The sequence below is a fragment of the Phascolarctos cinereus genome, unplaced genomic scaffold (genome assembly GCF_003287225.1).
Source record: "Phascolarctos cinereus isolate Bilbo 61053 unplaced genomic scaffold, phaCin_HiC Scaffold_2;HRSCAF=192, whole genome shotgun sequence".
In the NCBI taxonomy this organism is placed as follows: Eukaryota; Metazoa; Chordata; class Mammalia; order Diprotodontia; family Phascolarctidae; genus Phascolarctos; species Phascolarctos cinereus.
Genome location: NW_027555625.1, coordinates 52,044,299 through 52,060,755, shown reverse-complemented (window position 1 = coordinate 52,060,755; position 16,457 = coordinate 52,044,299). Strand labels below are relative to the sequence as shown.

General features: G+C 45.0%; 1 protein-coding gene across 1 annotated transcript in view; it reads right to left on the bottom strand.

Annotated features, from left to right (window-relative positions):
- Nucleotides 1-340: 340 nt before the first annotated feature.
- SNAI3 (snail family transcriptional repressor 3) overlaps nt 341-16,457 on the bottom strand; it is a 40,388-nt gene continuing 24,271 nt past the window's right edge. Inside the window, exons 3-7 of the mRNA XM_020989472.2 lie at nt 10,985-11,083; nt 10,657-10,854; nt 10,200-10,418; nt 4,038-4,673; nt 341-2,029 (exon numbers count right to left, since the gene is read on the bottom strand). Of these exons, the coding sequence (XP_020845131.1) occupies nt 1,848-2,029; nt 4,038-4,673; nt 10,200-10,418; nt 10,657-10,854; nt 10,985-11,083 (1,334 nt within the window). The 3' untranslated portion in view covers nt 341-1,847. The remainder of the gene's footprint in view (nt 2,030-4,037; nt 4,674-10,199; nt 10,419-10,656; nt 10,855-10,984; nt 11,084-16,457) is intronic.

Here is a 16,457-nt window from a genome sequence, read left to right as displayed (position 1 = left end):
CATCTTCTGTAGGAGGCCTTCCCTTCTCCTAACTTCTAGAACCTTTCCCTCCAAGGTTACCGTCTATCTACTCTGACTGTATCTTGTATACCTCTATTTATAGAGGCATGTATGTCTCTATTTATTTACGTCTCCCTCATTAGATTGTAAGGTCAGCATCTTTTTTTTTTTTAGTTTTCAACATTTATTTTTTATAAGATTTTGAGTTTCAAATTTTTTTTCCTTCCCTCCCGTCACATCCCCCTCCCCAAGACGGCAAGCTATCTGATGCGGGTTATACATGTGTAGTCATGTAAACAGATTTCCACATTAGTCATGTTGTGAAAGAAGAAACAGAACAAAAGGGAAGAGCCACCAAAAAAAAAACACTACTTGAAAATAGTATGCTTCGATCTTCATTCAGACTCCATAGTTCTTTGTCTGGGTGTGGAGAGCATTTTCCATGATGAGTCTTTTGGAGTTGTCTTAGATCCTTGCATTGCTGAGAAAAGCCAAGTCTATCAAAGTTAACATTGTGCAATGTGGCTGTTACTGTGTCCCATGTTCTCCTGGTTCTGCTCCCTTCACTCAGCATCAGTTCATGTAACTTTTCCCAGGTTTTTCTGAAGTCCACCTGCTCATCATTTCTTATAGCACAATAGTATTCCATTCCATTCATTCATATACCACAAGTTGTTCAGCTATTCCCCAGTGGATGGTCATCCCCTCAATTTCCAATTCTTTGCCACCACAAAAAGAGCTGCTGTGAATATTTTTGTCCATGTGGGTCCTTTTCCCATTTGTATGATCTCTTTGGGACAAGGTATGCTCGATTTTATAGCCCTTTGGGCATGGTTCCAAATTGGGCGCTGTCCCTTTTCACCCACCTTTGAAGTATCCCCAGCCCTTCGCCATCATGCCTGGCACCTCGATACAAGCGCTTGACACCTATGTGTTTGGATGACTTTAGTTCCAGGGAACCACCCAGAAAATCTAAGTTCAAAGAACAGGACAGACAGCAGCTTGGGGACTCCTCTTTTAATATTCCACAGATGTATTTCCTTACAGAAGGCAGCAGCCCCAACAATAGCCTAGGATGGCTCAGTAAAGGTGCCAGTCTGGCAGGGGGAGCCTCCCCCACCACTTACCTCCACCAACCATTACTGCCATTGTCTGGTGTAGACACATTTTTTCCCCGTTTTTATGGGAGAGAAAACAAGGCGAAGGGATATGTAACAGCTTGCCCTGAGCCCCATGCAGTCAGAAACAAGCCCAGAGCTCAGGTTCACTGATGCTTAAATCAGTTTCTTAGACACTAGAGCATGCCACTAGTCCTGGGTAAAATCACAGTCTGGTCTGCAATGCTGGATGTGCCTAAGTCAGAGTGTTGGCCAGTCACTGATGGGAAAGGGTGCCAGTTCCATCAGGGTAGAGAAGTATATCCTAATGATCTTTGGCTCATCAGCTGGGATTTCTTTCCTTCTCCCTAAATCCTACCAGGCCCCAATTCTTGAAGAATGAAATGGAGTGCGTTAGATTGTAAACCAAGGAAATGGCTTCTTCTCACCTTGCACACTCTTTGCCCAGCCAGGAGCAAAGCCTCAAAAGGGGACAAAGTGAAATGCGAGGCACAGATGAGGGACCCAGGAGAGCCACACTGATCTAAGTGCATTGCTTGGATGGATTAGCTCCAAATGGAAAAGGAAAGAGTGATGACTCAGGTTCTTGCCATAACCCACGATGCAGTTCTCCTGGTGATGCAGATGTTCCTTGCCTGATTCCAGAGAGACTTCCAAGAGTGACCCCCAGCACTGGGTATTCCAGTTCAGGTCCCCTCCTCCCCTAACTTCCCTGGCCACTTTTGGCCATCAGGAGGCTGGGCAGCTTCCTGCTTCCTTGTGTCGGGTTAACAAGGACATGCGGGAGAAGGTTTTGGTGCAACTCTTACACTGGTATTTCTTGATGTCTGAGTGGGTCTGCAGGTGGGCTCGAAGGTTAGAGCGGTCAGCAAAGGCCCGGCTGCAGTGAGAACAGGCATATGGCTTCTCACCTGGGGAGAGGAAAATATGAAACCTAAATGACTAGTCTGTCCAGGGTATTAATTTCTAGCTTCCCTTCCCTGAGCAGTCCAGAACAAGACTGAGTTCTTGTATAAGACCACTGAAAATAGGTCCAATTTAAAGCTGCCCTATATTATAGGAACAAGTTTAAATGAGCCACCTTGAACAGAATACATTTTTTAAAAAATATTCAGAGTGCTTCATACCTATTATGAATGGGAATTCATTCTCATGATCACATTCCCTGCCCTATAAGGTAGATGATAAGGAAAAGGAATTATTACTGCCCTCTTTCTCCCACTGGAAGGAATATTGGGGCAGAGTAGTCAACAGAAATTTCCCAATGTCACAAAGCTATTTGGCGGTAGATTCAGAATGTCTCATCTGTGCTCTAACGACGAAACTATTTCCTTAGGAAAATTTATAATGGGGGGAAAATCCTCCAGAATAATCATAGCTTGCATTTATATAGTGTCTACTGTGTGCCAGATACTTTACAAATATTATCTCATTTGAACCTTATGCCAACCCTAGGAGGTAGGTGCTATTATTATCCCCACTTTACAGTTAAGGAAACTGAGGCAAACAGAAGTAACACAACTAATAAATATCTGAGGCTGTATTTGAACTTAGATCTTCTTGACTCTAGGCCCAGTACTCTTTTAACTGTGCCACCTAGCTACCTTTATGTCTAGAAGTACAAAAAGCTATATACCAAATGCAAATTCTGGGCCCTGAGGAAAAATCAAGAAAGAAAATCTCTAGGTCAAGCGCCTGGATGCAAGAGTCATTAGCAACCCTGGAGCATGATTCTACCTTGGGTCTCAGGATCAGAAGGACAACTTCCAGCCTCTTGGCCAGTTCCTTACCCCATTAAGCTGACTCTGGCAGATGAATATGTAAGACTAGCTGGGTTCCACCACCCAACATTAGTATTCTTCCTATGGCTGGGCACCCCCCATGATAAATGGCCACCAGGGACAGCCTTCTGTGGAGCCACCTTGCATTCCGATCACTCTGGCCCAAGAGCACTCCACCCCCTGACATTCTGGAGCCCATGTGTTTACTGAGTCAAGGGCCCTTTTGAAGAGGGAAAGTAGCAATGGGGAGAGCCTCTTCCTAAGTGCAGAGAGCAAGAAGAAACAATTCCCTGGTGACCAAAAAATGGTTCTTGCAAGAGTCTGCTTTCCAATCTGTGCCTCTGGGGTAGTTCATATGAGATTCTCAGCAAGCTCTGATACAGACACAGCTGAAAGGCTTGCGAGGATTGTGTTACCCCATGTGTTATCTTTCTTCTGCTCTGAATACCACTATGAATACAGGCAAACCACTGACTGTAAAGGATGGGTGAGTAGAATCCTCCCCCCCCCCCCTCTCTCTCTCTCTCTCTCTCTCTCTCTCTCTCTCTCTCTCTCTCTCTCTCTCTCTCGGATGATTGTCTCCATCTCTTTCCTCATCTCTCCCTGCCTCAGTTTCTCTCTTTGTTTTTTGGTGTCTGTGGATTCTGTCTTCTCTCTCTCTCTCTTAAAGCCTTGTGCTTCTTTTTCTATTTGATCAATCTTTCATGGGTAAATTATGTTTACCATAGCTTCTCCCAATTTCCCAGTGAATTCCCCAGCCATAATTTCACATATTCCTCACCTCTGTACAATTCTTCCATTCTCTCAACCTCTGCTACCCCCAAACTCTGAATTACAGTAGGGTATGAGAAAACAGATTCAGTTTGCAAAGAAAACAGATTCAGTTTGCAAAGACTCAGATTCAAACAACAGATTTAGACTGCAGGAGAAATTGCAAAGTTTCTTGTTTCTGCATGAGGAAAAGGAAATGTGTGTGTGTGTGTGTGTGTGTGTGTGTGTGTGTGTGTGTGTGTGGTGTTTTGAGGGGGTCATGTTTGATTACTCCTATCCTGTTAGATGACCAGCAATTCTCTTCCTTCAAGTTAGTTTCTCCTCTGACCCCAAAAGCTCGCTTAGTTCACCCCTCCCCCAGTCTCACCTGTGTGAGTCCTGATATGACCTTGGAGGAGCCAGGGCCTAGAGAAGGCCTTGCCACAGATCTTGCAGATACAAGGCAGGGTATGTGTGCGGATGTGCATTTTGAGGGCCCCCAGGCTTGAGTATTCCTTGTCACAATACTTGCAGCTGAAGAAGCGACAGGCCTGCAGATCACAGTGCAGCTGCCGGTGTTTAGAGAGCCCAGAGAATGTGTGGTAGGTCTTATGGCAGTCAAAGCATTCAAAGCAGCCCACAGAGCCCAGTGGAGGGCTCCCCTCTTGTGGGCCTCCACCCCCAAGAAGTTTATCTGGAGCCTTGTCTACCTCTGGCCCGGGATTGAGAGGCCACTGCTTAGGCATGTTTAGCAATGGGGAAAGGTTGAGGTGGTTCAGGCTCTCCTTGAGGGGGGCGCCAGGAGCTCGGCCATCTAGGGAGTCCACCACACTGATTTCCAGAGGCCCTGGGCTGGAGGTTCCCCGAGCCTCCCCATTTAAGGGTAGAGGCAGTGAGATACACGCAATGACAGACTTGCGGTCCCACAGGCTGGGAGCATCATTGGATGCTGAAGGGGCTGCTCTGTCCTGGAGGAGGAGTGGGAAGACCAGTCCTTCACAGGTGTAGCGGGACCCATTTATCTCTGTAAGGATAAGGAGAGAGAGAACAGAAAGATATGAGAGATGCTGAAGAGTTCTTATTTATGCTTTTATTTATTTTGTTTATTTTTGTTTATTTGTTTATTCCACCCCACAAACCAAGCACAAACCAAATCACTAGCAACACCACAGCAAGAAAAAGTGTAGAAGGAGCCCATGTTTGGGATGTGTCCCTAGACCAGAACAAGGGGGACCTCCACACCATTGTTCGTTGCAGGGCAGACAGAGCTTCTGCCCCACCCACCCTATCACCAGCATCTAGGCCATTTCAGGATCTAAAAACATCAGTGCTTTGTCAGCTTTCTTTCTCTAGGTTTCTGAGCAGCCCTGGCGGCTGGAGCAGTAGGCAGCACGGAAAATATAAACATACAAATATCATTTATCCCCAGGTGGATTAGTCAACGCGGTGGATTCCTTCAGCCATCCTTCCTACCAAATGGCCACACGCTCAGCTGATGCAACAAGCCAGACCAGCTAGATTATCTGTAATTTTCAATCATCCTGGCTACACCTAGAGTGGATGTTACTAAACAACATCTAAAACACATTAACGACAGCAAGATTTTGTTGTTGTTCAGTCACGTCTGACTCTCCAGGGCCCCATTTGGAGTTTTCTTGACAGAGACACTGGAGTGGTTTGCCATGTCCTTCTCCAGCTCATTTTACAGATGAGAAAACTGAGGCGAACAGGGTGAAGTGACTTCCCCAGGATCACACAGCTAGGAAGTGTCTGAGGCCAGATCTGAACTCAGAAAGATGAGTCTTCCTGACTGCAGGTCCAGCATTTTATCCACTGTGTTACCTAGCTGTCTCAAGACAAAGACTAAAAATCCACAATTAAGCTGGGGAGAAGCCACTCATGAAAACTAGCATTTACAAGCCAAAACACCATAATTCAAGTCTCACAATCTCCCAGGCAGGTAGAGGGGTCAGAGGCTTAAGCAGCTAAGCTTAAATGTCCTCAGTGTAAACAGATTAGTCCAATGGGTTATGGTTAAATTCTGGAATCTTTTCCAAACCAAAATCTCAGAATGAGCCCCTGGATTCTTGGGTCATAAAAGAGTTTTTAACAAATGTCCCATAACATCCCACATCCATATGTATCCACACATAATATAGAACTAGTATTTATATCCCTGGAGAGAGACAAAAAGGGGGCCCCTGAGAGGAGCCCTCTCCTTCTCTCTGATGATTTTTCATACTCCTTGACCTTCAAATATAGTCATTGATCTTCAGTTAGAGATTTTTAGTAGCTTGGAAAGAATACTGGCTTTTCAGGAAAAAGGCAATGAGCCAAGGTAATTTATAACTGTACCCCTCAGACAAGTATGCCACAAGTCAAATCAAAGAACATTTATTAGATGCTTGCTGTGTACCTGGTAAATGCTAGGGATACAAAGAAAGGCAAAAAAAAAAAACCCAAACAAATGTGTTCCCTCTCAGAGCTCACAGTATAGTGGATTATGGAAGGCAGATCATGAAACGGTGAGACCCTAAACGATAGAATATCTGCTTCAGTTAAACCCTGACCAAATAGCCCCTGCACACTACAGAAGGCTTAAAGATCTGCTTATTTTTCAGGAAAGAGCGAGGGAACTTCCATTTGGAACTCAGCATTTAACCAGAATTTCATGTTACTGCTTCATTTTACGTATTTATTTCTTCCATTTTACTACATGATACTCTTTGAGAGGACCTGGACTCTTGGCTCCTGGGCATTGGGGGGTGGGGAGGGTGTTGAGAGTGAATCATCACAGAGATAACTCTAGCTCTGCACTCTGAGCAAACAGCTTTGCAATGATAGTGATCTGCCCTCCCCTCCCTCCTTCCAGGGGTCACTTTTTAGGAGACCTAGTCACACCTGTTGGCCAGCTCTAGCCCTGACCCATCAAATCCAACACATACAATGCAGCTGCAAACTAATGAAACCGACCAAGGCTGAAATCCACCCATTCTTTTCTACCTCTTCTTCCCACCCCTTTCTCCCTCTCTTCTTTTGTTCTCTCTCTTCCCCCTATTTCCCTTTTCTTTTAGTCAAGCGTATATTTCCAGGCTTTTGAAAATGTTAGTAGATTAAAGGCATCTGCTTTTTTCCCCATCCACATGTGTTATTCTCTTGTTGCTGGGTTGTTTCAGTCATGTCCAACTCTTTATGGCCCCTTTGGGAGTTTTCTTGGCAAAGATACTACTCATTTTACAGATGAGAACGCTGAGGCAAACAGAGTTAAGTGACTTGCCCACAGTAACACAGTTAAGAAGTGTCCGAGGCCAGATTTGAACTCACAAAGATGAGTTTTCCTGACTCTAGACCTGGCTGGAGTCTTTTTCCAAACCATTTCTTCATAAAAAAGTTTTAACAAATGTTCCATAACATCCCACATACATATGTGTCCACACGTAATATCCCCCATATCCACTTCGACACCTAGCTGCCCCTCCTCCCCCAAAGTCTTCATGTAGTGTTAAGCCATTGAAGTTAGAAAGTACACTAAGATTTTTGGGATGCACTATATTGTTCTTGGGTGGGCCCTCCTCTTCCCCCAGTCCAGCCCTGGTATATAATCAGAAAGATGTATGGAAGAATTCATAGGAGGAAAAGAACTAAGAAACACATAAATACGGTCTATGACTACATTGCTTGTATCACAGGCATGTAATAAATACCTGTGAGCAATCATTATGAAATCAGTTACTAGTACTTACCTGTTGCAAACCCTATCTATAAAGAGAGGTACAGCAGACAATTTTTCCAGCCACTGCCATTCCTCATTCAATTTAGTGTTTGATTCTCTCCTACATTTTTGACCTCTCCCACTTTAATTCTTCCATTGGTCAAAAGAATAAATCCTGTTTCCATCTTATCCTTTGTCCTTCTTCAGGGAGGGGTGTGGCAGCTAGGAGAAGAGCTTTCAGTTCCTTGGAGAGGAGAGAGGCCCCAAAGAATTCCATTCCATTATGTCACCGGAATGATCCACTTCAGTTCCGGGAACCATAATCAATCAGATAGAAGAGGCAGTAGGGCTTAGTGGGTAGACTACTAGCCTTAGAGCAAAGGAGGACTGGGTTCAAGAACTGCTTCTGTGTGACCCTGGACTAGTCACTTCTCAGTGCTGTAGGCAACTCTAAGCTGATGAGCATTCACAGGAGTTTTCTCATCTAGATGTTCCCCATATTAATGAAATCACAGCAGTTCCTAAACTTCCTTCTCTAGACACTAAGAAGTTATTTTCCCTGCAACCTTCGAGGCTCAGCAACCTTATTATTCTTGGGTGGCACCAACAGCAGAGCCAAGCAAAAGCTATAGGTGCCATGGACAGGCCTAAGGAATAAGGTGGAAAGAGGAAGAAAGGGTAGAAGATGGCAGGGAGAGAGAGGAATGTAAGGAAAAAAAAATCTATTTGATGGGAATGCCACCAGACCACCTCAGATGGCACTTAATGACTCCGTGCCTGCCTGTGGAGATATATATAGATATAGATATATCTCTATCTCTATCTATCTATCTATCTATATATATATATATATTTTTAAATTGCTTTCCTTCTTTCTTTTGTTGTTCTCTTGTTCTCTGAGGTCAGGGTCTCCGGTAGAATAGTCTTCAATCCTTGTGGGTTCAGGTAATTTGGATGCTCTAATTCCCAAGAGAACCCTCCAAGGAGAGCACCTACTCAAAAGCAAACTCCTGGCTATCCCAGACCATCTAAAGACACAGGAGTTCCCCCAGCAGAAAGTCTACCCTGGAAAAGTGATATAGGCTAGACCCACGACCAACAACCCCACCCTAGCCAGAGACAGGTGGTTGGAGCTGCCCAGGGCCTCCAGCAGGAAATCTTACCAGTTGGTATTTTAAAAGACTAGTATACAGGCAATTAGGGTCAAGCCTCCCCAAACACCTCTTCTCCTCTTCAATAGCCAGCCTCTCATATTCCCTTTCCCCAGACTACTCAGAATTTTAACCCAATTTCACTTACTGAAGTGATATCAGGTTGGGGATGGAGAGACATCCCCTTATGGATGGCTCTGGGCACTGACATTAATGGAAGTCATTTGGAAATTGAGATCTTTATCCATGTGGTGATTACTTGGGGGGGGGTGTAGGGAGTGGACATGGACATGTGTTAATGAATAATTCACTTTGACGGTATGGATACCATTGCCAAACAATGGACTTCAGGGGCTTAGAAGGGAGTGTTTGATCAGGTGACTAGTCCCTTGCACAGGAAAAAATAACCCTTCACAAAGACATTCTAAACCCCCCTCGGTTTCTCCCCCTCCTACTTTGGGGTATACAGAGTAACATCCTCTCTCAGATTGTTTGCCGATCCCCAGATAGTGGCAGCTGCTCTATCAAGTCAGAGGACTGTGTTCTTATGCCTCCAAATAAGCTCTTCTCTGAAGGAAAAAGTTCTACTTGCTGTTTCCCCTACCCAGAAATGGCTCAGCGGGGGGTGGTTCCAAAGGCTGTAGGAGGAGAACTCAATTGGGCTTGAATCAAGGCTCTGCTACTTTCTGCTTGTGTGACCTTGAGCACATCAATTCCCTTCTCTGGGCCTCAAATTCCTCCTTTGTAAAATGAGGGGATTCCTTACAGTTTCCAGCCAATGAATTGTAAGAAGGTCTGAGAATCTTTTCATTCAGTAAATTAGAACTCAGCCCCTTAGGAAGTCTCCATGAGGTAGGAAGGTTAGGGAAAGGAACTTGAAGAGTTAGAAATAGAAGGATTCAGGGCTGATAGGAATGGATGAGGCCTTGGTCCCTCTTTCTCACACTTTTCCAAGGAGTTTAAATTCAGCTTGTGGCTGTTGTCTGGAATGGGCCATTGAGACCTTCTCTTTCCTCTAAGTAAATGTCTGTTCCAGAAAGAAACAGAGAGAGACAGAGAGTCTAAGTGTCTACTCCTGTCAGACACCAGCCCGGAGTGGAATTCGAAATCATTGGAGAGGCGGGAGAAAAGGGATACCTAACCCTTCAATCTTATTCTCTCCTCCGGGGGAAAGGCAGAGAGAGAGAGAGAGAGAGAGAGAGAGAGAGAGAGAGAGAGAGAGAGAGAGAGAGAGAGAGAGAGAGAGAGAGAGAGAGAGAGAGAGAGAGAGACAGAGAGAGAGACAGAGAGAGAGACAGAGAGAGACAGAGACAGAGAGAGAGAGAGAGAGAGAGAGAGAGAGACAGACAGACAGACAGACAGACAGACAGACAGACAGAAGTAGAGATTGCTTTTCCCCTCCTGTCCAGAAAAAAATCGGCCCCGTCGGAGCTACAGGGAGCAACCACAGCTGAGTCTGAAACTCCCGGGGCTCGAGAGTATCCTGGGGCCAAGGGAGGGGAGTCGCCGCCACCAAGCACCTGCTTTTTTCTTTGCTTGTCCCATCTGGGGCGGTAGGAGCGTGGGAGGGACTCTATCAGCCCTTAGCGGAAAGGTCCGGAAGAACACCTAGGTCCGGCCGGTCCCCAAGCCCCAAGATCTTTCCCAGGAATTTGGCGACAGATTTGGGGTGTTTAAACACCCCAACTGGGGGGCCGAGACAGCTGCGAATCGGCCCGGAGGCAAAGGTCGGGCGCAGTAGGTGGGTTCCCGCTTGGGGCCATAGTCTCAGGTCCCCGGCTCCCCTGGCAGCCCCCTTCTCCCTCCTTCCCTTCCCCGTCAATGTTCCCAAGGAAGTTCCAACACCGCCCCCCCCCAACGCCGCCGCCCCCGCATTCTCCAGCGCGGACTCCTGCCGGGCTTGCACCTGCTAGCACAAGGAGCCCCTGGGCTCTGTGCCGCCAGCTCGTTCTCTCGCTGCTCTGACTCTCCTATCAATTAGCCCGCTTTTCAAAATTAGTTTTACTCCCCAAAAGGAGAGCGGGGGACTGTCTTCTCCTGTGTCTCCCCCGGAAGGCCGCCGCTGGCGCCTCGGAGACCAGTGAGGAGTCCCTCCCTCCCCCCCTCCCCAGTATCGCCAGCTGCCCACCGGGACATTCCTTTACCTTTCTGAGATTCCAATTGGCCATAATTGGGGATTCGGTTGCTCCAGTGCTTTTTCACCAAAAAGGATCTGGGCATCTTCCCTGGGAGTGAGAAGGGGGTAGCCGACTGGGCTCTGGCCCTGTGAGTCCCGTGGATTCCCCGGGGAGGTCCCAGATGCGGGCTAAGCGGCCGCTGCCCTGGGGAGCCGCCAGTCCTGCCTGCAGCCCGGGAGGGTCACACAGCCCCAAAGGCTCGCATTCCTCCCTGCCCTCTAGGGCTGGACAGGGGCTCCGAGTCAGGTGCAATAAGGGTCAGATCTCATTAACATAGCTCGCCCAACGGACCAACCAGGGCCTGGGACAAGTGCAGGGGGCGGGGCCGAGGGGGCCGCCTCCCTGAGGCTCCTTTGCCAGCGAACAGGTGTCCGACAGACGCCGGGTTCAGGACCTGAAATCCCAGGCTCTTAGGAGAACCACATCCCTGCCTAATGACCCCCGTGCGCAAGATTTCCCTGACTCAGGCCAACTGGACTGTATAACCAGCAATTCCCACCATTCCTGCGGGGGCAGGGGGACAATTAAGGAAACTCACAGATACTCCAAATCTTTCATTTCTGTTTTTGAGTAAAATCTCCTCCCCAGTGTTGGGTATTATAATGCTGGTGAATATTGAGGTCCGGAAAACTGATCCCTGAGAAACTGGGATGACTATACTCTCCTCTAATAGAAATAGACTCAGATAAGCGTTCTCTACAACTTCATTATCGAAACGCCAGGAACGGGTCTCTAATCAAGCATTTGCCCAGTGAGATAACCTGTATTTCTCTTGGGAAGGATGAGCAGATAGAGCGTTAGTGGAAAGAATACTGTTCTTTGAAAGTCCTACCTGTTCTGCCACTAACTAGATATACGTCCCTAGGCAAGTTACTTACCAGTTCTGGCCCTCAGTTTCCTTCCTCCATTGTAAAATAAGGGAGGTTAGATTATGAGATCTCTGAGAATGTTCTGACATTCCCCAGTTTTGTTATTCTAGTTAACCTAACCAGAAATCCACCTAATCCTCCACCCCCAAGCACATGACACATGCATAAATCATATGATTTGGATCCAGAAGAAACTTTAGAGATCATCTAGTCCTGGGTTCTTAACCCCTTTTGTGTCCTGGACCCCTCTGAAAGTCTGGTAAAGACTAAGGCCCCCTTCTCAGAATAATGTTTTTAAATGCACAAAATATACAGGATTATCAATGAAAGCAATTATGTTGAAATAAAGATGCATTTTTCCCCATCCGAAATCATGGACTCCTTGAAATCTGTCCCTAGGATGGATCAAGAACCCCTGATCTAGTCCAAGCCCCTCCTTTTGCAGAGGAGGCAATTGAGGTTTAGAAAGGTAATGGGATGTCCCAAAGGTCACACATATAACTAAGCCAGATTTCAAACCAGTTCTTTTGACTACACACCTATATTGGGGATGTGATAGAGAGAGGGATTGCTATTCCGGTATGGATCAAGTTAGATAGTTTCTCAGGCTCTCCCAACAATGGGCTTCTGTAATTCTTTGAGTAACACACACACACACACACACACACACACACACACCCCACACACATTTCTATACTGCTTTAAAAGTTACAAAGTCCTTTCCTCACAATCCTATACAGTGGGTAGTATCTGTATTATTATCCCCATTTTACAGATGAAGTAACATAAAGACTATGTCACAAGACTCAAAACCTTACCTGCTTGTTGGGACCTGCCAGAGATTACACTTAGCTGGCAAAGCCTCCTAGAGTTCAGAATCACCTTCACACCATGATTACAAGATTGTAGATTTAGAGCGGGAAAGGATCATAGGCATCCTCTAGAATGACCTCCTAACCTTACAAATGAGGAAACTAAGGCACAGAGAGATCAATTGACGTGTCCAAGGTCACATAGCTAGTGTTAGAATTAGGATGCACACATACGAATATATGTGTGTATATGTATATATACATACGTATGTGTGTATACGTGAGTATGTATTGTATATCTGTATCTATCTATTTCTATCTCTCTAATTCATCTACGTATTGCCAGAAGTCACAGAGCGAGATGGTGGAAAAGCTGGGAGCTAAAGCCCAGGTCTCCCAAATTCCAAGTGTTCTTTCCAAGTTGTCTCCCCCATGGCTGGTTGGAAAATGGTAGCTCTCCTGTTGTATCACAGGCTGACTGCATGGGGGATGTAATGGGCAGGGTGTGGGTGTACCCTTCCTCTCTGCTTCCTCTGCCATCCTGTATATAGACTCATCCCAAAGGAAAAGCACAAACTTTCAAATATTTCTACAAGTATCTTTCATCCAGGTATTATTCTTCCCTGCCTACCCACTCCTGGTGTGGCTAGGGCTAAAACTCTCAGTGGTTTTCTCATTAACCTTACTTCAGCCACACCCCATTCAGAAAAACTATCTTAAGCTTCTTAGTAATATTCCTTCCTCTGATTTTACAATCCTTCTCACCTAGAAGGAAGTAGCAAGAGTTCAAAACAGTTGTACCCATTTTACAGAGGGGAAGTTGAGTCACAAAGCAATTGAGTGATATGCTCAAGTCAGCAACAGAGCCAGGACCAGACCCCTACATTCTGATGCCAGCTTGATGTTATTTCCATTAGACCAGTTTCTCCCTCATTCGCTGCATTTGATATATACAAACATATGATTTTTCCTGGAAATTTATGAAATAAAGAAATACTAATAATGTTTAATTCTTCAAGAAGTCATTATTTTATTGTTGTGGATTCTTTTTCTACCAATCAGATCCTATCCCCTTCTTTAATAGACTGTCTTCATTAATTGCTGTGGCTGAAACAAATTCCTTAGCTACCAAGTCATCCCTCTGAGGATGAGCATTGCTGTACTTTACTAGCTTGGTTTTTTGGACAAGACATACAAAATGTCACAAAGTTTATAGTCAAAGCCTTTCCAGCTTGGTAGGAACTTCCAATACTCCTATCCTGAAGATACAGCTTTTAAGACCTTAGCACATAGTTGTTCAGTTGTTTCACTCGTGTCTGACTTTTTGGGACCCCATTTGGAGTTTTCTTGGCAAAGATATTGGAGGTTTTTCATTTCCTTCTCCAGCTCATTTGACAGATGAGGAAACAGAGACAAATAGGGTTAAGTGACTTGACCATGGTCACACAGTTAGTAAGTGTCTGAGGCCAGATTTGAACTCAGGTCATTTCTAACTCCTGGCTCAATGCTTTATTCACTACTGTGCTACCTAGCTGCACATAACAGACACTTAATAAATGTTTGCTGATTGATTAAGACCCAGGGTCACTTCTACGCCAAAATAAGAAAGAGGATATTGGCTGAGGAAAAATTATTCATCATAATTTATGTTTCTCTAGTGCTGTCAAATTTATAGAGTATTTTATTCCTAACAATTTTTTGGGAAATGGATAAAGGTAAAGACATTTATTTTGATAATCATCATCTCTTACAGAAGGTTAAACAATGTACGACAGTCACTACAACAAGGAGGCCAGAAATTGCCATCTAGGAAAATACTTAATCTTCTTGCACGTGGAGGCAAATGGCAGTGAATGGCAACACCACTTTATAGTGAAGCATCAGAAAGAAAGATGGTGGAAAATTACGAGGTATATTGCTTCGAAAAGCAGAAGGGAAAAAAAAAGCAGTGGATGAGAAAATAAGCCTGTGGAAAGCTTAGCAGGAGGCACAAGGAAGCAGAATTATTCCTGTACCATTTATCTGTGAAACTGGAAAGAAGATGATAGATTTAAATGAGTGCCCCTCCCAGATTAAACTCATTGACACTATACCCTTCAGCTTCCTCTCCTTATCAGACTGGAGGGCTGGAGGGTGGAAACTGGCCTTTCCAGTCACTCCACTCTGCATTTGCTGTTCTAACTGGTTTTAACTCCAAGCAATGAGATACTCCCTGGTTCCTCACCCTCCTTTCCTGTCTCCTTTTGTATGTTGTCTCACCCCTTGGACTGTAAGTGCCTTGAGGGCAGGAATTGTCTTTCCTTTTATTAATTGTATCCCTAATGTTTAGCACAGTTCCTGCCACTTAGTAGGTACTTAAGGAAAATGTATTGGGTTGGATTACATATAAAATGAAATGGATTTGCCAGGGTTTCTGTATCCATTTATTCTCATTGTTGATGAAATTAACCACCATAGTTGGAAACTGACATCTCAGTACTATAGTACAGGTACACTATATGAGGAATTAGAAACGTCACTTAAAAAGGGAAAGTCAGGAAGAATGACTGGACCACATAGATGGATAAAATCTGTGCAGAAGGTGACATTAATCAATCAATCAATAAACAATCCATCGACAGGAGCTGATTCTCAAGATATCTCAAAATAGGGAAGATACTAAAAGGATGGAAAAAACAATAGATGATGATATTATCTTTTAAAAAAGCAAGCAAAGGGGCAGCTAGGTGGTGCAGTGGATAGAGCACCAGCCCTGAAGTCAGGAGTACCTGAGTTCAAATCCAGCCTCAGACCAAACACTTGATACTTACTAGCTGTGTGACCCTGGGCAAGTTACTTAACCCCAACTGCCTTTAAAAAAAAAAAGCAAGCAAGCAAGAAGGCATCAGAAACTATGAATACATACTCTGACTTTCTCATATTTATATGTAGCAGATGTTGGATTGGCATACTTCCAATGGATGGAGATGAACACATTGGCATGAATCACCAGAGGCTCCTGGTTGCTTTCTTGGTCTCCATGATGTGTGTGTGTGTGTGTGTGTGCGTGTGTGTATAGAGGGAGGGATGACTGATGACTGAGCCAGGAAGAGCTGCCAGCTCTGTGGGCCATAAGAAGGTAGAAGGGATGGCTTATGGCTATTGTTGTTTTGAGGCATTCTCTTTGTTAGGGCACAGCCAGTGCCAGTTCTTCCTTGGACTTCATAATATGGGTAGGGGATAGGGTACATGTGTGGGGCTTCTTTCCTCTTTTCTCCTTTTCCTCTCAGCAGCTGTGGCAACTAGAACACTATACCTGGAGTCAGGAAGCTTTGAGTTCAATTTTTGCTTTACTCACCACGTGATCCCGGGCCCCATGAACACATGATGGTGAGAACACACACTTGCCCAGGTGAGCCCAAGACTGTACCTCGACTTTCGAGTTGCCAATTCTGTTTTATGTTTCTTTCCCTAAGCACAGATGACCAAGCAGTGATATTGAGAGATGGATGTTCCAGCTTTGGTGACAGCTACCTTTTGAGTTTGAGAGGGGCTGGTTGCCCAGTGAGAGGAGGAGTGCATCATGCTACTACTCTGCTTCTCAGAGAAGGATGAGGACCATCAGGAGGGTGCTATAGCTGAAAGGATTAAGATTGTTCAAGCTGACCAGAAGATCATGACTTTGTCAGTTTATCAGATGGTACAGATCCAAGGGTAATGTGAAATATCTGTTTATCAGTCCCGCAAGCCTCCTGGACATCTTTACTTTGCAGGTGGGGTGGGGTGAGTGGGTATAATAGGAGTTATGAGTTATTATTCATATCCTAAGTATCCTAAGTATTTGTCAGTTATGAGTCTTTCATGTTTTAAGCACCTCTTTTGTGGCGAATGAAATACATAGCTGTCTTCTACCTGTTAGCTTCTTTGTATGTTGAGTAGTTTTCTAGAATATTCTAGGTAGCTAAGTGGTACAATGAATACAGCACTGGGCTTGGAGTCAGTAACTTCTGAGTTCAAATCTGACCACAGGCATTTACTAGCAGGGTGACTCTGGGCAAGTTATTTAACTTCTGTTTGCCTCAGTTTCCTGATCTGTAAAGTGAGGGTA